This window comes from Sceloporus occidentalis, unplaced genomic scaffold (genome assembly GCF_023333645.1).
Source record: "Sceloporus occidentalis isolate IW3139 unplaced genomic scaffold, rSceOcc1.0.p SCAF_68, whole genome shotgun sequence".
NCBI classification, from domain to species: domain Eukaryota; kingdom Metazoa; phylum Chordata; class Lepidosauria; order Squamata; family Phrynosomatidae; genus Sceloporus; species Sceloporus occidentalis.
This window is the reverse complement of record NW_028317048.1, coordinates 102,391-130,003: the sequence shown is the minus strand read 5'-3', so window position 1 is coordinate 130,003 and position 27,613 is coordinate 102,391. Positions and strand designations below refer to the sequence as shown.

Here is a 27,613-nt window from a genome sequence, read left to right as displayed (position 1 = left end):
TAGATTGCATATGATCGAGTGTAATTATCTGTGGATGCAGTCAATTATTTTCTGCAATTACGCAGTTTTACTGCTGAGTTTAACCAGGGCACTAACCACACTGAGAGCCATTTGTTTATTGAGTACAAAAAGTGGAGTGATATTGGTTTTTATTATGAACATACTGTCAGACATAATATTGTGTAATTTGGTTATGTTAATTTATTTTAGGTGCAAATTATGTTTCACTTATTCTGTAATTTAAAACACGTAATCTCCATGCTGCACATGCCCTTTCAAAGTGTGTGGTGGTATGAAGATGTTTTTATGTAGAAACATACTCTTAGAGGAAGTAATGGATTGGACTTACTAAAAGAGCTATTGAGGGTGTGTGATAGACACTGGAGACACCATCAGTGATGGTTCGTGTTTGGATACTGTAGTTACATTTCTTGCATGTTGCGATGGATACAATGACGCCAGGTGCCTTCAATAGTTTTATTTTCAACCACCACCAGCTATGTTTATTATTATACCTTATTGGGATTAGGGTTGCCACCTTTAGATTAGCATTTTCCTGGACGTTCATTGAGTGGTTGTTCCTGACAGTATGGCCAGGGTATAATAGGTATGCTAAAATGTTTAGTTTGGTATAGAGAGAAAGGGAGAGAAAGAAAGTCAAGGAACAAAATAGCGACAGGAGAAATTGGCAAGAGAAGAGAGAGAGAGAGATGGGGAGAGAGAATAGAAGAGAGAGAGATTTCTACAGAATCTGCAGTGTTGGTTACTTCCTCAGTCTATAAACCTCATGCAACCTCCTCTGATCATTCTCTCTCTGTCAATGACCTCGTTGGGTGCGGCAATCAGGTGTTTTCACTTGTCTAAGGCTAGGTTTCCACTTGGGTTTTTGTCCTGCGTTTTTTTTCTTGATGAAAAACGCCAAGAAAACTGCCACTGCATTTTCCTGCGTTTTGGCGTTTTTTTCTGGAGTTTTTTCTGGCGTTTTAGCCTTTCTGTGGAAATTGCTTTTTTTGACCTTAGGCAGTTTTTCCAGCCTTTACAAGTTAGAAGTTTCACCCAGCTAAAAAAGGGATTAGGATAAATGGCAAGTATCCATTGTCATTTACTTGGTAGAGTTCTACTTAAACGCCCCGGCGGACCCTTTTGTCACTTTTCTGTGGTTTGTAAGGCATGCTTTATTCCGAATGTCTGCTCCTCTAGGAAGATTGGCCCCAAATGATGGTGCAAATTGTTTGCTGTTGCTTTTGGCACGCAGGATCCAGTTGATGCGTCGCGTATGTTTGTTTGTAATGGCATGTTTGTTCCAAATGGTGTAGAATTCAATATGAACTTTGTTTTGTGTGAAACTGTTTGTTTCCAGCCTATTTCTCGTAGGACACACAGATACCGGGTCCATCCTCTGCATTGTAACTGTGGAAAAAACGCCAAAAAAAACGCCAAGGCAATAAACCCACATGGCTTTTTCATGGCGTTTTTTCTCTCCCATAGACTTCTATTGGAGAAAAACGCCAAGATTTCCTTGCAAAAAACGCCAGAGTGTCAACATGCTGCGATTTTGAAAAACTGCCACAGAGCCCCAAAAAGCAGAAAAACGCCAAAGAGGACTGAAAAAACGCCAAACAGAAAAACGCCAAGTGGATATGGCATTGTGCAATTTCCTATTGAAGAACAGCTAACATCTGGCTGCAGCGTTTTTTCACTAAAAAAACGCCAGGTGGCGCTATTGGCGTTTTAAGGCTAGGTTTCCACTTGGTTTTTTTATGCTAAAAACGCCCATAAAAACGCCAATAGCGCCACCTGGCGTTTTTTTAGTGGAAAAATGCAGCAGCCAGATGTTAGCTGTTTTTCAATAGGAAATCGCAAAATGCCATTTCCACTTGGCGTTTTTCTGTCTGGCGTTTTTTCAGTCCTCTTTGGCGTTTTTCTGCTTTTTTGGGCTCTGTGGCAGTTTTTCAAAATCGCAGCATGTTCACACTCTGGCGTTTTTTCAAGGAAATCTTGGCGTTTTTCTCCAATAGAAGTCTATAGGAGAGAAACAACGCCATGAAAAAGCCATGTGGGTTTATTGCCTTGGCGTTTTTTATGGCGTTTTTTCCACAGTTACAATGCAGAGGATGGACCCAGTATCTGTGTGTCCTACGAGAAATAGGCTGGAAACAAACAGTTTCACACAAAACAAAGTCCTGGACTGGTTCATATTGAATTTTACACCATTTGGAACAAACATGCCATTACAAACAAACATACCCGACGCATCAACTGGATCCTCCGTGCCAAAAGCAACAGCAAACAATTTGCACCATCATTTGGGGCCAATCTTCCCAGAGGAGCAGACATTCGGAATAAAGCATGCCTTACAAACCACAGAAAAGTGACAAAAGGGTCTACCAAGTAAATGACATCAGGAGAGGGCAGATACTTGCCATTTATCCTAATCCCTTTTAGCTGGGTGAAACTTCTAACTTGTAAAGGCTGGAAAAACTGCCTAAGGTCAAAAAAAGCAATTTCCACAGAAAGGCTAAAACGCCAGAAAAAACTCCAGAAAAAAACGCCAAAACGCAGGAAAATGCAGTGGCAGTTTTCTTGGCGTTTTTCATCAGTAATTAAACCCAAGTGGAAACCTAGCCTTATGGGCGTTTTTAGCAAAAAAAAACCAAGTGGAAACCTAGCCTAAAGGTTGTTTAACGCCCGAGTGCAGAATGTAGACTATCATGGCCACCTGCTATGCCTCTTGTTTTCCAGGACATAAAGATCTGGGACCCATGACTTACCTCTTAATACTCGAGTCACCAGAATGAGGAATCTGCACACACCAAATGAACTCAGGTGCTTAACTGTGCCAGGAAGGGCCAGCTCCCCAGTAGATCAAAATAAATAACTTAATAAGGACCTCATTGTGACTGTATGCATAGCTTCTTCTTTTTACAATACTTCCCTTGGCTGCTCATATGTTGATATAGTCAACCATGATATGGTTGCGTGTTCAAGCATGGCGCCAGAAATGCTTGATTTTCTACTTTATACTTTTTGAAGGAAAAGAACACAACTTTTCTTGAAATTATAACCCCCCAGTGCCTGATAAAACCAATAATCAGTTAGAACAGACCTGCACAGAACTCCTCAAAAAGAAATGAGAGTGCTCACCACAAACATTCTAGAAGTTATGTCTTACTGCTAAGCTGTGACATGTAACAGAAAGTTGTAGCCAACCCATACCATGGTATAACACCAACTGACCTGGATCGCGGGCAAGACTTGATGCCAGATATGGAAAGTTCCCCCATGCACAAGGACCCAAACACAGAAGCATTAGTTCCCTTCTTCCCACATGATATATTAGCCCACATCAGCTTCTCCCGGCTATGTTTATAATGTATATGCAGAGGCAGTGAAATGCCGTTTTTTCTTGCCTGCAAGTCTGTATATAACATCACATTTTCACTTACTAAAGAATAAATGGCTCCGGATAATCTATAAAACTATTTTTATGCAAAAGCATTGCAGCATCTATAAAAAGTGTGACTCCATCATACCATAATGGAAATTTACAGTGCAAAATATAAAATCTAAATTTTCTCACAAGTTAGGTACCGTATTTCCAGTGAGATCTCAAACGCCGACCCTTTTAATTATGTGTATTGAATACCAACAAGTGTTTTCCATTAATAGCCATAAACACATTGCTGGTCTCCACAACATAAAATAATAGCTTATTATCCACTCAAATCCTCGTAACATTGAACACAGACACGCCATATGTTCAGTGCAAAAACCATAGCAATGGGGACTATGTTATTAATGTTTTTGTTAAAGTTGTTTTCAAAGAGAATTTTATGGATACCATTACATGTGTTCCCTTTAAACAGATGTGTGTAACTAGATGTGGTTTCAAAAGAATTATAATTGTGTTTAAGTGTCATCTATGCATCATCCTTCTTTGGAGCTGAAACAGACAAGTGTGGCTCTCACTAAGAGTAAGTCTAGCGTAGATGATGAGATGCAGTTGTTTCTGCTCATTATAGGAACACAGGAAAGCCTTGCGTGCCAAGGATTGCATCAGAAACACATGAACCAATGTGCTCCCTGTTCTGTCAGTGCCAGATAAAGCTTGCAGAAAAGCAACAAAAAGAGATTGTCCTCTTGTATGGTTCACCAGTTCACAATACACACTACCGTTCAAAAGTTTGGGGTCACTTCACTTGTTGATGGCAAACAAGGACATTTTGAGCTGTGCTGACATAATTGCAAAATTCTAACGATTCATTAGCCTTTGGAGCACAGGAGTGATGGACAGAATTTGCTTTTCTTTTGACAACAAGGACATTTCTTAGTGACCCCAAACTTTTGAGCGGTAGCGTACACTGCAAGGGACAGTAAAGTACATTACAAAATAGATACCCAGCAGAGGTGGGGGGTTTGGCAAAAATTCATCCCTGTCTAGACTGGCCAGCTGGCACACTGAGCAAATGGCCATTCCTCAAAGGCCATACCTGTGAACTTCCCAGATTAGGCTACTTTAGCTCTTTTTTGGGGCTTTGTAAAGGGATAGGGCTAACCACAGGATTGGGGCAGGGTAGAGAGTGTGTGTGTGGTCACATGTCCCTCCTTACCCAGAAACAAATGAAGAGGGCCTGAGAACTTTGGGAAACAGAGCTTCACCAAGATACTCTGGGTCAATCCCAAAGAGTTTCCAGGAATGTCAGTGGCGTTTCTCACAAGTACCTATCCTGTCCTTTAGTGCCTGGCCACCGGCCAGCCTGGTGCTGCAGTTTACTGAAATGTAACTCTTAAACAGATGTATTCTTCCAAATGTGTTAAAAACATGAGTATCCCATTGTCCTTGGGTTTGAGAAGAGAGCAGAGCTATAGGTTGCATATTGACATGTTGCTAACCATCACGGATAAAGTGCTTCCATCCCATATGCTGCAGAATACAGCTATAGGTTAATTGTCAATACGGCAACCATAGCTATATCAAAAAGAATCAGTATTTTGTTATATTGAAAACAAGGGCTTAGCTAAGAGTAGCAGACACCTTACTATTTTGTACTCAAGGAGAAGCAGAGTCCATGTAATATCATATATCCTTACCTTGAGTTAGTTTCCATCCAATATAAACTAAAATTAAGTAATTGGGTAATTTATACACAGAAAACGTTATTTAGACAAGTTTATACCCTTTTGCTAAAAGGCTGACACTGGTTTTTCATGCATAAAGAACACATACAATGCTTATCCGACTTAAGAACATAAGTGATATGGAGCAAACCGAGCAGTATAAAAAATCCATCTTAAGGCTACAGCTTTACATAGAAAAGTAAATTAACATCCATGATAATATAGTGTGGTGATATTATTTCAATGGAACGAAGCATGCGTTAACATTTAAAATATACAATATAAAGAATGCATTGCATTACTGCCGCAGTGTAACAGAAAATCAGACACAAGTACACGGAAACATGTAATGCGCTGGCAGTTGGCCCGGCTAGTCTACACATTTTTGCGGTAAAACTTCAAACCTCACTGGGTTTATGGCCTAGCCTTTTGTTCAGGATAATTTTATGCCAAGCCTGTCAGTAATTGTACTTTGAATTGCAATTGTCATGTCATGTTGATGTACGTTGAATCTCGTCTGTATTAGTTGTAGGAAGTATATTCACTAAAAAAGAGAGACAATAGAGCAGGGCAAATGCCATAAAATGTCCACTCATTAAAAAGTTTGTGTTACGTTTTTGTTTTGCCCCTGTGTCAGGAATGCCCCTGTGCCAGCATGAGTGTTATCCCCAAAACAAATAAAGACATTTCTGGTCTGTTTTTTTATGAGCGCGAAGGGTTTAACATATGTCTCCTGCATGTTCCTAATTCGGGATGAATACGAGACAATGAGGCAGACCATCCACTTTGATGTTATTAGCAGCAGGGCACTCGGAATGATGTTGATGGACTCGTGGAATGGCTCTCCTGATTAAATTGTATGTTCTCATGATATAATTTAAAAAACATCCAAACCAAATGGGAAAAACTACTGAGAACTATTAGGTCCGTCCAGCAGGAAGTGAAGCCAAGCATAAAATGCATGGTTTGGCAAACGGCAAAGTCTCGTCTTAGCTACGAATGGGTCCAATTCTCTAAATATGGACTTCAAAGCATATTATTCTTTGTTGTTGTTGAATAAAAAAAATTTTTTTTATTTAAGCTCGAAAATTGCTGTTCTTTGGTCATCGCAACTTGGAAACTTTTATTTAATAAGAGAAGTCTAAAGGTTGCTATCTCAGCGTATAGCTTCACTAAATTCATATATAATTATAGTTTCTGCTTTATGGTTGAAAATCTGTGAAATAGTTTTTAAGAAAAAAATACCTGTGGTAGGTTGAGATCTGTTGAGTAGAGGAAGTTAAGATACCTTTTTCCATGGTATAATAATAAATATGTATTTTTCATTTTAATCACTATTTTAGAGGTCTGTTTAGTACATTGAACACAGGGTGTTAAACAAGCTACAGCATGTCCACCCTTTTATATCCGTTATAGACATCTTCACTGATTTGCTAGAACGTTCTCAATATTTTCCAATTGCTTTTCCAGGTCTATGAACATCAAGATGGTAGCAAATCTCTGAAACTTGGTGACTTTGGACTTGCAACTGTGGTGGATGGACCTCTGTATACTGTGTGTGGAACTCCGACCTACGTAGCTCCAGAAATAATTGCAGAAACCGGGTAAACTTGCTTAATAGAAACAAATATTTTAATAATATAGCACCACACACCAATGGTATATATATGTTATATATATAACAGTATATATTTTTCATTCATGTAATGTTGCCATTTTTGTATTATGTAATTAAAATGCTAGCGCTTACTTTTTAATGCACATTAGAGTCCAAGAGTCCAATGCATCTTACTGCATGCAAATTGGTGCAAGCATCCCTTAGTTGTTGGAGTTAGTCCGTGATGGGACTTCTTTCTTATTTTCCTTTTCCCATGGCCTGCTGTTACTGAAACAGGAAGCCTACTTAGGTATGCATCCTGTAAATGTGGAATAGCGAAATATGCATTTTACCTTAATAAGAGGATGGTGGGTTCCTTAAAATGACGTCAACATGAAGGCTAACTCAAACTTGCTAAATAGTGAAGAGACATAAAATCCTGATGCCCTCCTCCATGGCTCACTTGACTGTTGCAAATATGTTCAGCGGAAGAGAAATGTAAAATATATCGCACCGTTTTTAAATGTATGTGTATTCTGCAGTGTATATAAACGTGTTTTTATCTGTATAGGTACGGCTTGAAGGTGGATATCTGGGCTGCTGGAGTAATCACTTACATCCTGCTATGTGGCTTTCCACCATTCCGTGGGTATGTGCGGAGTACTCGCTCAAAGGATGTTAAGGGGAAATTGTTCTCATGGAACACTCATTTTTACTAACAATTTTTTACTAAAACAGTTTATACCAATGCTGTGCCGTGATTTCGGAATCTGCCTCATTTAGCCAGCATAAAGTGCAATTATTGGCTGTTGCATATATCATTGTGTTACAAGCAATACAAATTGTGTGTAGATATGCTAGAAAAGTGAACAGGTTATTTTTTCCAGAGAGGTTACCGATGTTTAGCTATAATAGATACGTGTATTTGGGGCAACCACAAAGTGGAAGGTCCTTGTGCCGTCAACCTTTGCTTTGTTACATATGATTTGTTATAACTGCTTGAGTTGATATTTTTCATGTATATTTTCCTTAGCAGCGGAGATGACCAGGAAGTGCTTTTTGATCAAATTCTAATGGGACAAGTGGATTTTCCATCTCCTTATTGGGACAATGTTTCAGATTCTGCAAAGGTATTTTTTTAAAAAATAAAAGTATTGGAAATAACTTTCTGAATTTCTTTGGTCTGGAAGGATCTAGAGCTAGGAGAAACCCAAAACATTTTGGCAGGTTCCACAAAATAAAGCCATTTTAAAAAATAGTAATTTTCCTCTGCCATATACTCACTAGCTGTGGCGTGGCTGTGAAAGACAATGTGACACAGTTGAATCATTTCAGATATACTAAGATATTCAGGGTACTCCAGAAAGTAAGGTCTCAGTAGATGATGTATTGATTTTCGGGTGTTTCGCTGGAGGCGTGTTCTGGATGATCAAATTGCACATCTTAATAAAATACCATGATATTTGTAGCAGGTAGAGGAGCACCATCACAGTGCTAGAATCATATACAAAGACATATACAACTCTATCTGGTATTATCTCAGATTTCGCCTGCATAGGTAAACATTTCAGGCTTAGCAGTTTATACCACTGTGTGATCATTTGGCTTTCGTATTACATGAGCATAAATGGCATAAGATTTATTTTTACTTTATTTCCAAATAACTACAGAAAATTGATAAATTCATTATTTTAATGTTAAAATTTTGTAAAAAATGCAGAAACAAAAGGTGACGAAAGTTCTCTTCACAAGAGCTTACAATCGAGGAGACCGATTCCTGCATGGCAATACAGAATGCAGTACATTTGGCCTCGTTCCTTTCATTTACATTTTCCTACGTACCTTACAATTCTCTTTGATTGATAGCCACCCTTCTTGTCTGTTTTTTAGGAACTCATCACCATGATGCTTCAGGTAGATGTTGATCAGCGATTTTCTGCTCTGCAAGTTCTTGAGCACCCATGGGTCAATGTGAGTTCTAAGCTGAATTTACACAAAAAAATCTATAAGTTTTGTACTAAAGTAAGAGGAGCTTCCCGTGAAATGTTTCTTGAAGTATGAACCAGTTTGTATCTATGGATTATGAGTTTTCTACATTCTTTCTTTGGAGTTTTCTACATTTTTTTCTACTCAATTTATTTTCAAATGCCGTTGCACAATATATCATCTCGATCTGACTGTATCACTATTCAGTCCAAAAGGGTACAACATGTAATATAAATAAATAAAATATGTTTGCTTGTCATGTGAGGCCTATCCAGTGCTGTAAACTTACAGCTTTGAGGCCTCATCTTCAGCCCATGGAAAGAGTCCATCCCAAAAATAAAATAAAAATAAATTGATAAAAAAAGATAACGTCAAAGCAAAACTAACAAAAAATCCAATCTGCACAGGAGTGATAAATGTCCTCTATTTGGACAGGAGATGATATATATATATATATATATATATATATATATATACCGTATTGGCTCGAATATAGGCCACACTTTTTTCCTTAAGTCTTTAAAGTGGGGGTGCGGCCTATATTCGGGGTCTAGCGCCCGACGCCCGGGACATGCAGTTCCGGGCGCCGGACAGGCAGCGGGGTTAGGATACAGATCCCCCGCAGTGGTGCAGGGGACCCATATCCTACTCTCCGATACGCTCAGACAGCCTCCCCTGCCAGCACTTTCCACGGGGGGCGGTGCCGGCACGGGAGATTGTCTAAGCGCATCGTGCAGACGTTCACCGGCAGCGGCAATGCGCGTAAACAGCCTCCGCTGCCGGTACGTCTGCTCGATGTGCTTTAACAATCTCCCTTGCCGGGAATTCCCACGGGGGGAGTCCCAGCAAGGGAGATTGTTAAAGCACATCGTGCAGACGTGCCAGCAGCGAGAGGTTGTTAACGCTTGCATCGCCGCAGACGGTAAACGTCTGCGCGATGTACGCTAACAATCTTCCTTGCCGGCACTTCCAACGGCGGAAGTGCCAGCACCGGAAGTTGAATACGCGTACTGTGTAGCTGTCCCCCGCCGGCCCTGCAAGACCCCGGGGAGTCTGCACCGGTAAGTCTAGGGGGGGGGGAACCTCTTGGGGGCAGAATGGCAGCATATCTCAGGGGGGGATAGAGTGGCAGGATATCCCAGGTGGGGCACATCTCGGGGGCAGAGTGCATATCTCAGGGGGGGATAGAGTGGCAGCATATCTGGGGAGGGCAGAGTGGCAGCATGTCTGGGGAGGGCAGAGTGGGAGCATATCTCGCGGGGCAGAGTGGCAGCATATCTGTTCCACTGTGGGTTTTTTTTTTACTAAGAAATTTTTTTCTTTAAAAAAGCACCTAACTTTTAGGGTGCGGCCTATATTCGGCTGCAGCCTATATCCGAGCCAATACGGTATATATATATATATATATATACGCCTGTGTAACCAGCGACACCTAGTGGCTGAATATTGTAACTGAATAATATTCAGTTAGTTTCTGTGTGATTGCTTTGCGTGTGCTTAAGTTGCGACCAAAAACACCAGTGATTAAGTCAAACAACATGCAAAGTACAAATGTCTCATTTCAGTAACACATTACTTTGTGCCCCAAAACTATACAACCTTAATTAAATATTCATTAAAAAGTACGAATCCACTATTTTGCAAAAGAGCCGTATCGATGAGTTAATCATCCATATTAAAAACAGAAACACACACCGGAAGTGTACATTTACAAACATTGTGAAAATTCTAATGCTTCTGTTATACAAGAAACATCCGTGTGAAATCTTATTAGCTGTTGCACAAAAATAATAATAATAATTCTGTGTTTTAGTTCTGATTTTGAATATTGAATTTTTGTCAGTTTTAGTGTTATTATTAATTGTCACTGTCCATCTAATGTAATAGCGCTGCAAAATCTGTAATACAAAGGTTTCTGCATTGATTCATATTACAGTATCTCTCCCAAGAAGTACTGACTCTTCTCCTTTCTTTGGTCCATCAGCAATTATATCCCTAGCTGTTTGATTATTGTAAAATTGGTATCTGTCTCTTGCAGGACGACGGTTTGCCAGAAAACGAATATCCCCTGTCAGTGGCTGGAAAGATTAAGAAACACTTCAACACTGGTCCCAAACCCAACAGCACTTCCGCCGGAGTCTCCGTCATAGCAGTAAGCATACTGATTCTATAGTATTCATCATTTGTCTTAGTAAACCCCTGCTTTGTGTCTGTGATAGAGCTTGTATATGAATGGCAATATTTTACCATTAGATGTGTAATAGTAACTAGTCGTGTCCTCAGACCTCCATTCAGCACCATGGAACTCATAGAGCATGGAAGAAACAAACACTCTCCTCAATTCATGATACATTTTCGTCATTTAGCTGTTCGTTGTCTGGACAGGCCTTGTTTAACGAGCTAATGTAGTGTTCAGATATATATTATACTAAATAACGTACATAACCCAAACAGTAATAATAATAGTACCAACATATAGATTACAGCTGTATATGAAAAGAATCATGGGAATACAAATCATTTGGACAGATCTGTTTGAATTTAGATAAATTGCTACCAAGTAATCACATTTTAATAATAAATTGTGTTGCCCCCCCCCTCCTTTTTTTGATGATGGTAAATAGACATATAGCTCCGCTATTCAATATGCTAAGGTATTCTAAAATTAAATGATACACAATACAAAATGTGTTATTTTGATCTGTTATACATTACATATAAACAGAATTCACAAAATCTACCTGTATCCGTAGTTAAAGGGACCAAGATTATAAACTCCCACATAAACAAAAATCACACATATTCTATATTGTTTTTCAATTGTCCTTTTTGCTGTAGCTACACACCCTTATAACCCCTGGGATGGTTGGAAAGGGTTGTCGGATTAGCCGCTTTTAACTAGGCATCTAAGATTTCAACAATTTTGAAGCCAGCTATCAACATGTACAAATATTTAAATGGGCTTTGGCTTGCATAGTGGTCGTTCTCCCCCAGAGCATATAAAAAATATAATTCAGACCTAAGACCTTATCAACTATGTTCCAAAATAAAGAAGAAGAATGAACTTTTTTTTCTTTTTAACAAATGCATAATTTATACCTACATCAAGGTCATATAAGTATTTCTTCCTATTATTCCATTGACTTGGACCAGCTCAACAACCTAACCCCACAATTCCTTTAGTAGGTGGAATTGGCCTTTAAAATATCTATTGTTTCAATTTCCCTGGGACGGTATTAATATGCCGGCTTGGAATATGTTGTTTCTTAAATTTAAAAAAAAAGGAGAAAAAGTCAAACCAGTATCATTTTACTTGGAAGAAATACATTTATTTTGGCATTTTATCAATATAGCAATAGAATCCATGTAAACCAAACCCTTTAAGATTAGTTATATAGCTTTGCAGCATTTAACATCAGAGCCGAATATAATCCTTTAAATTTCATACAGATGTGACACAATTTGTCCGCAGCTAAGGATTAGCATGTAACACTGTACACTCTAGATTCACTTTAAGGTGTTAGGATCTGTTAATGTATGCCTGCACCCAAGTTTCCATGCTTTCTCCCTATTAGCAGGTGCATGCTGTTCTAAGCCTAATACATTAAGCTGTGCTATGTCCAGTACACTTGATCAGAGTAATTCAACAGGTAGAACACTAGCTTTTGTAGAACTAAAACATCCATAGGTGAGAAAATAGATGACATCACAACACAGGAAGGGAGGAAATGTGATGCCACAGCCTACTTTGCCTGCATTCAATAGCACACTATATTCACAAACAGCTTTGACTGTACTCGTATCCTAGAAATAGATTACTCGATTTTTTTGTGTATGTACAGTAGAGGTACAGTGCAAACCAAATTGGGGCTTTTGGCAATCATGCTAAATGGTCTACAGGCAGTTTTGGCAGATCAAAGATTGGTACAGGATCATGGGAGTTGTAGTTAAAACAGCATGCCGTTTTCTACCTGTTGGATAAACCTTCCATAGAAAGGTAGTTCTATAAGCTGTATTTATCAAAGGTACTTCTGGTTGAAAGTTAAATCATCAGTAAGCTTCATTGGTTTCCATGGGAATTTCTCTAATCTGCACATGCATTGTGTTTTATTAATGTCTCAATTTCAATTGGACTATTGTCAATGATATGAATTAGGGTGTGGATTACTCACCTCTTTGAAAGAAGATATTAGAATCAGGTTATAAAAATACACATGAACTAGCCGACAAGTAAGTGATATAGAATAACTACATATTTTATTACAACAGTTTAGTTGCAGCATTGCTTTTTTCCTAAAATTGCTTACCTTAGCATGGAAATTACCTGTTCTCATATTAAGTTTTTTCCCTTTCATTAATTATTGGCTTTCTCTTTATATTAACTGCACATTTCCTATTTGCATGCCTTCCAATGATTTAAATGTTGCAGTTATTCTTGCACATTGCATTTTTTATGTTCATTGTTCATACGTATTATGTTTTCATTGCTCACATGGACGACTGTAAGTGACTAAAAAGAAAAACTCCGACCGCCAGCACGCTTGTCCATGAGAGATTATGCATCAAAAGTTTTTACAAAACATTATTTTCAAGCTATTGTACATTTTATTATACATATTTGCGCTGAGTTTGTAATAGACGTGGCAGCACCAAAACATGCCATGTGCCAGATGCTTAAAGCTAAAATGTGTAATGTAAATAATGAACCATATATAGATATATGGGTATATTCCCTAAAGAGAGAATTGGCAGAAAAGAGTGTTTTCAATTTCCTCATTTCAATATACATTATGAAGGGCTAACATTGGCACATTTCTCTAGCAAGAAGGCCTGAAATGTCCCTATCTAATACGTGGCCAGCAAATGTATAGTGAAGCCAAGAAATAAAACAGTAACTCTCCTTTTAATAAATAGACCCCAAGGTTCCTTAATGTTAATGCTGGTGCCTAATTTATTCTGTGCTATCTTATATTCATCGCTGTGGAAAACTTGTTTCCTGGTTCTTAAAAATATAAGGTTGGCTTTTAACATTTTCTTCCTGGCATCTTAATTCTACATAGATTTCTCCAGCGATGGCCTGATGTGAAGTGTGTTTTTTATTATTATACAGGAAGTGACCTGTATGGCACCAGACAGGAAGTGAGTCAGTAGAAATCTACTTTCCTCAGTGCCAAAAACCTTTTTATCAATATAGAATCTAGGAAATAGTGATGTTTAAATGCTATGAACTACTAATACATATTTACAGGTTCCAAACCTGTAACAAAAGTAAAGTATCTAGCTAAGACCAGAAATACAGAAGTAACATAATAATTATAGATTAATCACATATCCTATGAAATGTTGTATGTTAATGGAATTTAGGTTCCCTAGGTGTGCAACCTGATGTGTAAGATAAAAAAACATGTTACTTTCAATTAGAATCCTTTTCAGCTTGTATCCTGTCCTATTTGAGAGGAGGTGCAGACCACATCTTTGTCTCATGGGTCAGTTACTGTGTCTTTTGAATTCATGCTCTATTTTCTGTATTTCTTTTGTCGTTGGATTTTTTACATTTCCTTTCCAAATTAATTACTCCCCAGTGGAGCTGTTCATTAGTACATGTGGCATCACATTACAGGGATTAATAAATAACTTTGCTTAAACCAAAAATGTTCTTTTCAAGGCAAACATATATCCCACACACTGGTTTTGTACAGTATAAGTATAAAATATGCCACATGACAAGCTTTGAAATGCATTGCCTATATACCATCTGCAGCATTAAATGAAATGCAGTAGTCAAATGATTTTTGTGGACATGTCACAGTGTCCAAATGCAGAATATAGGAACTGAAGGATTCACCTACACATAGCACTTACACAATTTTAAGCCAATGTACATATCAACAAAATAATAAATACAAAGTGCAACTCATTTGAGGGCGTCACTATATATCACTGTCTGTAAATTAATTATTTTCCATTTAAGTACTTGCATACTGTCCATAAGGCTGAAGTCCCTTTACATTTCATTTGTGTCATCTTCCCATGGGATGAAAATGAGGCTTGAGAAGCTGGACATTTTTTTAAACAAGGGGAGAGAATAGTTTATGTTTCCATTGTAAAGGAATGGCATTTGGCCCAGAGGGCAAGTTCAGCTAAGATACCTAGTAATAAAGCTGTACAAAGTACATATAGACACAATGTTAGAGGTTAGAGGTGGGGGAAAAGGGGTGTAAGGGCAGTGTATGTGTATATATGTGTGTGTTTTTCTAAGTTCATGTGTGTGTATGGGCAGGTGTGTGTACGAGCACTGTAAGTATTTCTGTGTTTGTGAGAATGGTATGTGTATGTGCATATGTGTGTGTAAAGGCAGGAGTGTGTGTAAGGGCAGTGTATGTGTATATGTGTGTTAATGGGCAGGTGTGTGTAAGGGCAGTGTATGTGTATAAGTATGTTTATGGGCAGGTATGTGTAAAGACAGTGTATATGGGCAGTAATATGTAAGGGCAGTGTATGTGTATATGTGTATTTATGGACAGGTTTGTTTAAAGGCAGTGTATATGAGCAGTTGTGTGTAGCGGTGTATGTGTATATGTGTGTTTACTGGCAGGTGCGTGTAAGGGCACTGTATGTGTATATGTGTGTTTATGTGCAGGTGTGTGTAAAGGAAGGGGTGTGTAAGGGCAGTGTATGTGTATACGTGTGTCAGTGGGCAGGTGTGTGTAAAGGCAGTGTGTGTGGGCAGTCATGTGTAAAGGCAGTGTATGTGTATGTGTGTGTTTATGGGCATGTGCGTATAAAGGCAGTGTATGTGTATATGTATGTTTATGGACAGGTGTGTGTAAGGGCCATATATATGTGTATATGTGTGTTTATGGGCAGGTGTGTGTAAGGGCCATATATATGTGCATATGTGTGTTTATGGGCAGGTGTGTGTAAAGGCAGTGTGTGTGGGCAGTCGTGTGTACAGCAGTGTATGTGTATATGTGTGTGTTATGGGCAGTTATGTGTAAGGGCTGTGTATGTGTATATGTGTGTTTATGGGCAGCTGTGGATAAAGGCAATATGTAAGGGCAGTGTAAATAAAATAGCCTCTGTAAAAAATAAAATAGCTGGGGGGGGGGCACAATTTTCCATTCTTGCCTAGGGCGCAAAAGGAGCTAGCTATGGATCATGGCAATTGTCCCCCTGCCAGGCTGTCACTCTCCCCTCTTCCTGTGACATTTGCCACTCACCTGCTCAGTGTGAGTCCTTTTAGGGACCCAAACCCTGCTGTGCCGCATTTTTTTTCTATACTTATCTGCCTCTTCTAGGAAACGGTAAGGTTAATGTCAGAGGAAAGTGCATTGCTCACTCTTCTCAGCATAGATATATCTGGCTGTTCATTTTTTGTGCTACTTTAATCTCAAACCTGTTACTCATTTTTAGGTTACTCAAAATGGCAAATTAGAAATGAATAAAAGTTTAAACAATTCAGACATTAATTATACTATGTAGCCTTATGTTTAAAAATACCTTAACACCTAATTGTTAGCTCTGCAGCATACATGACATACGCAGTGTCTTTATAAAACCTACACAAAAAAACAATACATGTGCTTAGATTGCATTTACTTAAATGTACAAAAATGTTAATTCGTTTAAAAGCTGTAAAAAATACACCCCAGTCTTCTTGAGCATATATTTAATATCTGAGTAATGACCAAATAAGAGTTAACACAGAACTCCTTTTGGTGTCACGGAGCTGTGCCATGAGTTGTTCACCAAATTGGCATTGGAGGGGTTAATTATAGGACTGCATTTTAAGACCCTTTTTTTCATTCTTTTTAAGAAACCTCAAAATATCGTCAGTTCTGAGTTCTCAGATGACAACCTTTCAATGGTCTAAAATCATAGCTCAAGAAACTGTCTCAAAAGCATGTCTACAGTGGGCTGTAGTTCATCAGTTTGTTTAACCAAAGATTTGAAGGCTGACCTTAGGCTCTTGTTATGGGGTTTAGATATTTGCAGCAGATGTGAATCTGTCAAAGCCATAAAAAAATCACAAATATTGGGGATCAGTGCAAGATACTGCTCCTGGTACCAATTACTAACTGTATATGATTTACCAAATACAGTGTAACTCAATACACTTCACATTATTTATACGAGCTCAGGTTTATTCAGAAAGTGATAAGTATATACTTCCATAAAGACAACCATAGTTCCGAGCCATTAATCAATGTAATCTAATTGAATGTAAGCCCATGCAACTAGGCAGGAGCTAGGGACTCAGCTATGTGACTGCCCAATTGGTGAGAAACGCTTGGAAAAATACCGCAGTACACAGTTCTCTGGGGTTCATATGGTTACGCACTCAGCTATCATTGTTTGTTTTAGTGAACTTTGGCAGGGACAGGGAACCTCTGTCACTCTGTCGGGCAAACCGGGTGGATCGGTGGCATATGGCACTGTACACTTAGTCTTTCAGCATACAGCTGCTGGCGGGATACACGCTGCCATGCCCTGCAAAATTGTAAGTGTGCATGAACCTGTGTGTATGTAGATTATCGGCGGCTGCCCCTAAAGTCCCAGGGTCAATTTTAATCAACAATGCAGCCCTGTACTCTGGACTATAAATCCTACCAATTAGTATTATGAGACGGAATGCAAAAAAATATACAGAAAGGCCAACAAGAATAATAATAATAATAATTAAGTGCACAAATAAGTGCACAAAACAATAAGTGCACAAAACAAAGCACAAATTCAGCGCATACCCAGCAAATACCATTTAAAAAGCCCCCCACTACGCCAAAAGGACCCCAAGTTTGGCGAGTCCTATCTAATTTTTCATGGCTATATTGCTACCCAGATCTGTTTTAACAATTGTATTCTAATAGAAAATGTTGCTTAAAAGAATAAATTGCTTTTCCGTAAATATACAATCATGGTTTTCCTTTTAGGCAGACTTTATATGGGGTCAGGGCATAATCTTTATTATTAGTGATGGCTGGAAGACAAATAACAATGGGACTAAACAGTAGACTTCTAATACTTTCCCCCAACGTGAACAGTCTCCATCCACCAAATTATATTCTGCTCATATCAAGGCGTTATATGCCTATTTCATAATGTTTTTCATTTTTTTAACCCATGTGGCATCAATGTTTATGTGCCTATGGGCACTTAGAATGTAGATCTGGCCATGTAAATATGATTGTCCTACTTGCAATTTTACAACTTTGGGTTATAGAGAAAGATAAGGTTTGGAGAAAGTGGAGAGATAGTACCATAGATGGATTTGAGAGTTATATTAGTCACGGACAAGTTCTACCTGCAAAGATTGTACTCTTCTCTGAAGAATTGGGTTGTGGGATTTTTCTTGAATATTGAGAGGGATGGTGAAAGCTGGGGGTTTGGTGGAAGGGAGTTCCAGAGGTATGAGGGCAGCACAAGTGAAGCAGGAAAAGGAAGAGGTGATAAAAGAGGAGGAAAGTCTTAGCCCATGGGAAGAACTTAATGATCATTTCAAACAGGGGGTATTTTGTTATTACAGAAATGTATGGGGGAGCAACACCATGTGTGTAAGTAGGAAGGTGTTCCATTTAATTCTTGAGTTAATTGGGAGCCAATGGGCTTTACTGAATGGGGAAGCTGAAGAAGAGTCATGTAAGGAATATAAGTATTATAATATATATATATATATATATATATATATATATATATATATATATATATATATATATGTTTATACACAGTTTAAATATGTCCTTAATATAACAGTTTGAGGGAAAGAAGTGATGAAATATGCCCTGATAAGAATCAGATTTTTACATGGAAAGGAATTTCCATTTTAAATAATGTTCCAATTAAGATTTGTCTGTGCCAAGATATGAGCTACTTGTTGAAAAACATCAGAACTCAAGGGGTTGATGTGAACTAAAAAAACAATAATAATAATAATAATGAATCATACTCTCATATAATTGCATGGAAATTTCAAGTACAGTTCTAAAGTCAATGAGTAGCTATTTTCTTTTAGTTGAAAATCTGAGTTTATATACAATATCAAATAGCTTGACTTACAAATGGAGTTCACTTCTCGAACGTACTTATGGAAAATATTCCATGAAGGTTATGAGAGGTTCTAGGCTTGCAGGCGATGTTCCATGGAGGAACTCACAATAGGCCATGTCATTATTACATTTTGGATTGTCCATGTCTCCTATCAGAGCTGGGGGGACTTTCTCCCACATTCTAAAATGGCCCTGCAGAAGGTTTTGTGAAAAAAACTGTGTGCCAATGGTATTACATATAGATGGTAGGATCAAATAATTTCCTATGCAGCAAGATAGGTAGTGTCCCTTCCAGTAGGAGAGGTCCTGTGTGCATAGGCATTCATGGGACCTTTATTGTGTGTTCCTAAGGGCAACAATCATAGTAGTGAGATGTGTGGCTTTGATTGCTCACATTTCTTATGAAATAATACACATTGGTTCCTGTTATGATGGTAAAGCCTTCAGCTATACATACTTATAATAACTACACCAAGCAAGAGACAGTGAGAGAGAAGCCTCCCAGTCCCCAACCACCAAGGCTGCCCCCTGCCAGAGCATTCAAGATCCATACTCTAATGTTAAGGGCCAATCTCTCCATATCATATCTGTATTATCATCATCCTTTATTTATGTAGCTGGAAAATAAAATTCTATATAATAAAATAAACCAACCATTAGCATTTACTCTTTAAACATATACGGTAGTACTTTAATGATTTTTCTTTGGCAGTTCTTAAATTTGCATTTCGATTTATTTTGTCCCATTGCTTGCACCGTGCTTGCCTGCCAGTAGATGGCTGCATCATACCAGTTAACAAAATGTGCTATTATTACTATTGGTGAACTGCTAACACTAGACAAAAAAATAAATAATACTCATGTCACCTTAAAATTTCCGAATGTATGAGCTACATTTATAAAGTGCTTTGTTGATTATCTTTGAGTTGGTAAAAGCATATTCCATTATTTATACTTAAAAGAAAAATCTTGAGCCTTAGAGTATGTATTTTTAGCTGCCATTATTTTCTTATTAATCGGGTAATGTTGTTTTATTATCTTGAAGGTGAAATTTCTTGTTTCAATTGATTACATTTTGTTCAGAAATATGTAAAAATATATCAAATGCTGTCTTTATGAAGATACTGTCAGAATATTCAGCTCAAGGGGCAAGGGTGCATCTCAAATGATGGGCTAAGATCCATTTAAGTGCAAATACGTATAAGTGTGAGTAACAACTTTAGATTTAAAGGCAGAAACTGAAAAAAATATTCATAATCATGTCCATTTAAGTAAATTCCCTAAGTCACTGTTATCAAAATGATCTCCAAAGTACATTATCACATTAATAACAACATGACTTTAAAAAAAATGAAAGATAATTACAATATTTAATACTCAAATAATGAGTGTTTTGTGTTTTGTCATGGGGTAAAAAACAACTAATGTATATGCAATAAATATATGATATTTTGAGGAAAGCTCTTCACATTGTCTGGTAGTATGTGTGCATTAAAATGAACATTTTATGATTGTCTGTACCCCTATATTGTCACAAAATCATGACGTATTATACTAGATAAGCCTAGACGTGCCCCATTTAATAATAATGTAAATTGTTAAATAATCCAGTGAAGGATGTATGGATAAAAAAATCATACGTCAGCTTTACATATTTCATTATTAGTCATATATTTTTTTGTTTTATTGTTCGTTTTTCTTTTACTTTTCTATGTACCGTGTTTTTTTAGTAATGGTAAACCGCATTAAGGATGACGTTGTGCGTAAGTTGCTTGGCATAGAGCCTTCAGTTGTGGTGGGGGCCATCTTTTTTGGTAGCCTCCTCCATCGCCGAAGAAGTTAGACACTACAGACACAACGCATTAATGGAAAGGACAATTTGGAATTGGAGTCTCTTTAGCAAAATGTTGATCCACTGAGTTGCCCCATTTCTCTCTGCTCAGCTGGACCACGGGTTTACCATCAAGCGATCAGGGTCTTTGGACTACTACCAACAACCAGGAATGTATTGGATAAGGTATGAGATGGTTCAGAGCCAACAGTCAGTGTTTCCATGGCAACGTGCTGGCAGTCTCCATTAACCAGTTCCTCCAGTGGATAAACATGCTTTTTGATTTTTTTTTATCCAGTCCATATGTTGCTTTATATGTTTAATCTCAGTCTTTGTTGAGATTATACAACCTCACCCCTCCATTCCCGTTCTTTGTCCATTATCCACGCTAACATTGCCAGCTTTTCTTCATCACACATGTTGAAAATTTCCTGCAGTTTAAAGGACAGTATTCAACAAATTTCTAACCAGTGAACTAAATAAACATACAGCGTAATCTATATTCTGGTTTCCAGCACAGATGGGACATCCACAGAACCTAAGTACATGAAAGGTGTACCATTATATACTGTCATTTAAAACTGACGCACCCTTACCTAATTCCTACAATGCCTAACGCGATACAGCATTGAGCATTGTAATCACTCCAATAAATCAGTGTTTATGATACATATTGTTTTTGTACTGTATTTGTGATTATGATTTATGCTTCTTTGTACTTTATATTGCCTGTTTTTAAAAATGTGTTTTATTGCATTTCCTAGGAATTTTAAGAACACATTTTAAGCCAAAATCTATTTTTTTCTTCTATGAATTAAATATAAATAATGAAAAGTGTAAATTTGCATTTAGTTTAATAGATTTAACACAGTATAAAAGTAGGAAGGTAAAATGGACCCTATAGACATCTGGTTCCAATACTGCCAGTTACACAGAGCACCTATAACAGGTAAGCTGTGAAATCTCCATTTAAAGCATGGTTTGCCAGAAAAATAAGTACATAAGAGTGTAATATACACAAATTATCAAGTAATCTTTGGACTTAAATATTATTCTAGTTATAATCAAGACAAAAAAGTATTAATAGAAGGAATTTATTATATGTATCACATGGCTAAATAAGCCAAGCACAAAATTTATAGAGGAGAAAATTCTACATGTCTTTGAAGTTCTTTGCTCTGCATTTGACAATTAAAGTTCTTGTTTTTTGAAGTCACACTGATGTTTTTAAATCACTTTCCAAAGTACAAGTTTGTCACGGAGCTGGATAGTCTTACCGACTACCTCCGCTGACTTGTGGTCCCTTAACCTGGGACAACACATTAACAGTACAATGGGGTCCCAAGCTCCACTATCTATTACTGGCCAAAATCAGTTCCAGGGATGGCTTGGCCGGAGTAAATGTCTGTAGTGGTGGCCCTGGGGGGCGGGGGGACTGACTTATACAACATATTAGTGCACCATGGGGTGAGGGAGAAGAGTCTGACATTAAACTGAAACAATGGCTGTTACTCCCTGGTTGCAGATCCTGGCTGTCTGCCGGAGATAATCCCCTCAGCAAATAATGGGATGATATACTGCTGGGGGTAGACACAAAAGTCTTTGCAAAGCCAGGGCCCATAGTCAGTAGGGAGAAGGCTGGCTCTCAGGCCTCTCCAGTGGCCCCAGTGATGGAGGGTTCCATCACAAAGTTATTTTCCCCCAAATGGATCCCTCAACAAGCCTTTGGTTGAAGCACTCTTTACCAATATTTGGTAGTGTGTGTGGCAACCAGTTAGGCTTGGATCATAACCAACAACTTTTGGCCATTGTTATTCTGCTTTGCGTGAATAAGCAAACAAGCATCTTCAAACCTTCATACACCTGCGCCCTGTGAGGACCAGTGACTTGGGCCATCAGACTGACTACCTATGAAGTCTACATGTTCCAAACCATACCCTTACAAGTACTTCGTGGCAGTGTGTAATATTTAGACAGGGGATTGGCTTAATTAAAGGAACACAGTTGGTTTTGACAGGAGAACTAATTACGCATGCTTCCCACTTTAAATAGAGATAGGAAGAGGGAGAAAGAAAATGATATGGAAGTTTATCATTTCTAACCACAATTTCTTTATAATAATGTCATCAATTGGTAAAATGGACCCTAATATGCAGGAGAAAAAAACTGGAGGACTAAACTGTCCCAATAACTTGTCAATATCTGCTCAAAGTCTGGTCTGCAGCATATAGAATCCATGTAGCAACTAGACTTGTGCATTCGTCTTCGGGCGAACATGAAAACGAAGAGTGCGTTTTCGTGTTCGTTGCGAAGACACGCCGAAGAGAAGACAGCGGCAGGAAAACGTAGGCGAAGACGAAGACACACACCACGAAGATCTTCGTGATCGTCTTCGTCTTCGTCTACCAGTCTCCCCCCTTTCTAACTTACCTTGGCATCGCGGCATCTCGGCAGTTCATGGAAGTGGAAATCCGCAGGTTCGTCGTCACGGGTTACAGGGCAGTGCGAATGAGCCTATTGGTCGCCTACAGGGACCTCCTCTGGCATCAATTAACCGTAAGTTAAAGGTCCGTGCAAGCGACCAATAGGCTCGCACGGCCCCTTAACCCCTTAAGGTGCAACAAGTGCACCAGGAGCCTAAAAGTCTGTACGAGCGACCAACAGTTTTTTCCCCCCGAAGACGAACACGAAGAGCCCCCTGGTGCCCAAGTCTAGTAGCAACCCTTACTCAATATGGAGTCTTATTTTTGAAGTTAATATCTGTTTTTTCGTGAACATAGGAAAAGATTAAAAAGTAAAGTTACATAACTTTCAGGACCTCAGTAGTCTGTTCTTCTTTCCTTCTGCTAAAGAGACCTTTGAGGCCCCAAAAACCTTTTGTAACCTTTTCTGCATTGGCCCAATAAAAGATATCAACTAAAGACCTAGTTTTCTCTTTGGCAATATCTATTTTTCTTAACAATATGTAATCATGAGTGACCCAACACTGGACTCTATATACTTTCTGAACATGGAAAAAGAAACAAACATATAAGACATTTCTTATGGATAAATTGTAGGAAACAAAGCTCTAAGCAGTCCTTCTAAGCCGAGGAAGGGCTTGTTTTCGTATAACCCAGTGTGCACCAATTGTACCAAGGTAATCCAAGATAAGATTTATGTAACAAATCCTTTGGTAACAGTTAGATTTGAACATTGCCACAAAGCTTAGTATCATATAGATGTTCCACACTATGAAGTGTATGTTTTCTAATTTGATATGGACAATATTAAAATCTCTATTAATCAGACATTTCAGAAAGTACAGTTAGTCCAGTTACATACTCTGTTAAATAATATTTTCTTGGAAATACATATATTTCCTTAATATTACTGAAAAAGTGGTGTGGAGAAAAAAAACAATTATAACATTATTTTTCTTTATATATTGCCTTTATTTTGATACAAAAATAACACTTTGATACTTTTTGCTCAGCTTGGATTTTAGGAAGCTGCAAATAAGATTCTGTAGCATAAAAACATATGCAGGGTCCTGTTTGGTTCAGATTCTAAGCTTCTTACAATCAGTGACTCTGTTGCTAATCATCCAGACATCATCCACAGCCACATGGTCCAACAGGATGATAAATTATGAGACTTGTCAAGCCTCACGCTGAAAGTTTTCAGTAGATGTGTCTCTTTTGATTGCAGCTAAAAAGAAAACTACGTAGCAATATAAAGGCAAAACAGTGGGCATGCTGCAAACATACAATGCATCACAAAGTATGATATCAAAGCAAATAGGGAATCCATAACTAGAGTTCTTAGTAGCAGAGAACAGCGGCCATTACTTAAAAAACGAGAGTCCAAAGTGACCATAAGGATAAAGAACAAATATCAAGACGGGGTATGTATCTTTCAGTGTCCACCATAAGAAGTACCACATTCTCACAAGTTGATCACTATTAAAATCATGTCGTTCTGCTCTGTAAGTTCATATTCTTTGGGTGTCCACTAGACAAGTACAAAGTAATATAGACATGACAGCTAACTAGGTTGACCATTATGGATGGACTACTTCCAGTAATTGTTCTACTATTTCTTGGTAAATGTTTGGAACAAGATAAGGTAGAGCTTTAAGGGAAATATAGGAGCGGAGCAAGAATAAGGACGTTTTCAGGAGCCAATGGTGAAGAACAGACATCAGTACTCAGACCTACACTATATTCTGTTGAAGGGGCTCATCAAGATGCTAAGACTGAGCCGTCTTTTGAAATCTATGCCTTGGGTGGCGGCAGAAGAGAAAACGTAGTACACTGATAAATATACTAGTTTATGTCATTTATGGTAATAACACAGAGATCACTCCAATTTAATTTCCAATAATCAAGAAAAAAACAGAAAATAGGGAGGCAATGAGATACACAAAAATTTAAATAACAATTTCCCTGAGAAAAGAGTGAAAATATACTTTACGTATAATTCAGCTTGTAAAATATATAAATATCAACACAAAGTAAGCTAAGCATGAATATTTAATAATCCATTACTATAATCTTTTTGATGATTTTAAGTTAAAAGTATATATAAAATTAAATTATAAAGTATTCATCCCACTTAAAATCAATACCAATTAATTATTTTGTCACAACAGAGAAGTGGGGAATAATTTTGTGCAAGATGTGCTCATTTAGATTTCCATAGAAGTACTGAGTCATATAAATAAACACTCTGGAAATGTGACAAGATATCATGTGATATTCCATGTAATTTACACCGTGTCGGGATTTTCACACTGTCACACACAGGAATGAATGTGTCTCATATCTGTAATTTAACAAAAGAATAGAATAATGTAAGACACTTAAACACAAATGTTAATTCCAAAGGGCATTGAATACTGTTGAATCATCAGGACAATACTATGTATACCCGTGTATTTACTCTTTCATTAATAAATCAGTATATAACCGATGTGCGGTGGTTCCAGGGCTGGCTGTGGCTTGTGATTTTCATTAGCACTTCTTGGTGTTTCATTTCGCAGAAGCAATAATATGGGAATTTGTAAATTGCGTTAACAGGCTTAGATTGATGGATTTTCTCGCAAACGGTGCATTAGTGCTGTTATATGCACTTGCAGCTGTCTTTTTAACAGCCGTTCAGATTTCAGTGGATTAAAATCAACGATTGTATTAATTTATGGCAAACACAGACGGCAACTTAAATTTTTAATGCCCACAAGTCTTCCAATATGAGCAAATGTGTATATAATGTTGACTGCTTTACTATTTGATTACTGATGATTTACCTATTAGTTGATGTATAAAAACATAGCATTCAATGGTGGATAACAACCATTCAGGCCATCTAGTATGTCCTTGTTTTACCTTTTTTTAATGCATAATAACATTGTTAAAACAGAAAAAAAAAATATCTTCTGGAACTAGAGAAAGATCCTTCTCTCTATGTCAGAGTAAGGTAATGCTTGATAATGTTCCTTGTGGTGGTTCACACTGAAAGATTATACATTTTTAGATGGGGAAAAAAAACAAAACATATCCTTGCTGCATATTTTAGTTCTAAGCAACAGATATTTTTTTTAAAATCAGGTAGAAAATGGAACTAAATGCCCAATGAGGTTTTGTAGAGAGTTTTCTATGGGATCATTTAATAATAAACAAGAAAGTAAAAATCTGTTCCTTCATTTCACTGAATAATCTGGAATAGTCTGGAATAATCTAATTATAGTATATAATAATGTACAGTACATATGCTAATAAGTGAAACATCATATGCGATTGTGTCAAGTTATCCTAGAACGCTGCATTTAGAAGTCCTATGCAGCTAACCTTGTCCTATGCATTCTCTGCAATATTTATCTTTTTACTGGTGGTTCCTACCTCTCCATACGTGTCCCCCTGTTCTACTTTTCTCTTCAAAATTATTATTTTCCTTCATGCCTAAATTGATTAATATGAAAATCTGATTAATAATAACACTACTATTATGAAATAATGCAGTGGCTCTTCATACAACCGTTAATATCTGCCTTCGATCCTAGGGTTGCCAGAAGGCAAAGCATTCTTGGCAATTTTAACTTTAAAAGAACATTTATTAAATATGCCATTAGAAATACAGTATTGACACCTTTACCTTGTCGCAACCTTTATCTGTGTACATCATGTTATAGTGAATTTATCAAACCCTAATGCTCAATGCTCATTACTCGTTGTTATGTTGCCTGTATTGTGTTTCAAGACATTGGCTGTCCTCCATTGAATGTCCTCAAAATGGAAAGACTAATTTTGTATTCTTGGTGTGTCAGATACATAAGAGCCAATCTTCTTGAGAGAATTTCTTGTTGATCTGAGGTTTCATTTAAACGTTAGAAATCTTCACAGTACAACAAATGTCTTTCCTAATCAACCCGATGAGATATTCCTTTTTGGCATCTTAGGTTTGTTCTTTTGCTAAAATAAAATAGCATTCAAAAATTAACGTGCTTCTTTGTCATTTTATGCCCCTGCCAGACCACCGCTCTTGATAAGGAGAGGCAGGTTTTCAGACGAAGACGCCACCAGGATGTAAAGAGTCGGTTCAACGCCCAGCCGCCTGCACCGGAATTTAATTCAGAATCGGAGGACTATTCACCAAGCTCATCTGAGACTGTTCGCTCGCCTAACTCACCGTTTTAAGAAAACACTTTAAACATGTCTTGGCCTAACCCTTTGAGACCGAATGGAAACCTAGAAATCTTGAATGGACATTAAAAACCTAGTAATGTTTGCAGATGTGAATAGGAGGACAAAATACTGGTGACCATTCCCGTGTCCTACAGAGATCTTCAGCAGTCATTTATCGAAAATGTGTGTAAAACAAAGCATTACTAAAATTTACTGAATACAATAAGTGCATCCTGGACTGTTGTCTGCAGTCACAGCTCATTGATGGGATGGATTCATAGAAATCATTTAGTCTTTCATGGGGAAACAACAATATTTTTCAAACAGAAAAAAACCAGAAGTAGAATAGGACAAAGGGCTATAAACCACACCATAG

At 37.8% G+C, this 27,613-nt stretch overlaps 1 protein-coding gene across 2 annotated transcripts in view; it reads left to right on the top strand.

The window, feature by feature from the left end:
* The window catches only part of LOC149286464 (serine/threonine-protein kinase DCLK1-like), a 132,737-nt gene extending 105,488 nt beyond the window's left edge, over positions 1–27,249 (top strand). Inside the window, exons 11-17 of one of the 2 annotated variants that reach the window (XM_089493878.1) lie at positions 6,589–6,722; positions 7,287–7,364; positions 7,749–7,845; positions 8,606–8,686; positions 10,740–10,853; positions 20,688–20,761; positions 27,085–27,142. In XM_089493878.1, the coding sequence (XP_089350004.1) occupies positions 6,589–6,722; positions 7,287–7,364; positions 7,749–7,845; positions 8,606–8,686; positions 10,740–10,853; positions 20,688–20,761; positions 27,085–27,142 (636 nt within the window). Of the gene's footprint in view, positions 1–6,588; positions 6,723–7,286; positions 7,365–7,748; positions 7,846–8,605; positions 8,687–10,739; positions 10,854–20,687; positions 20,762–27,084 lie in introns of both variants that reach the window. The other variant, XM_089493877.1, reaches the window with a different exon arrangement.
* Positions 27,250–27,613: the final 364 nt, after the last annotated feature.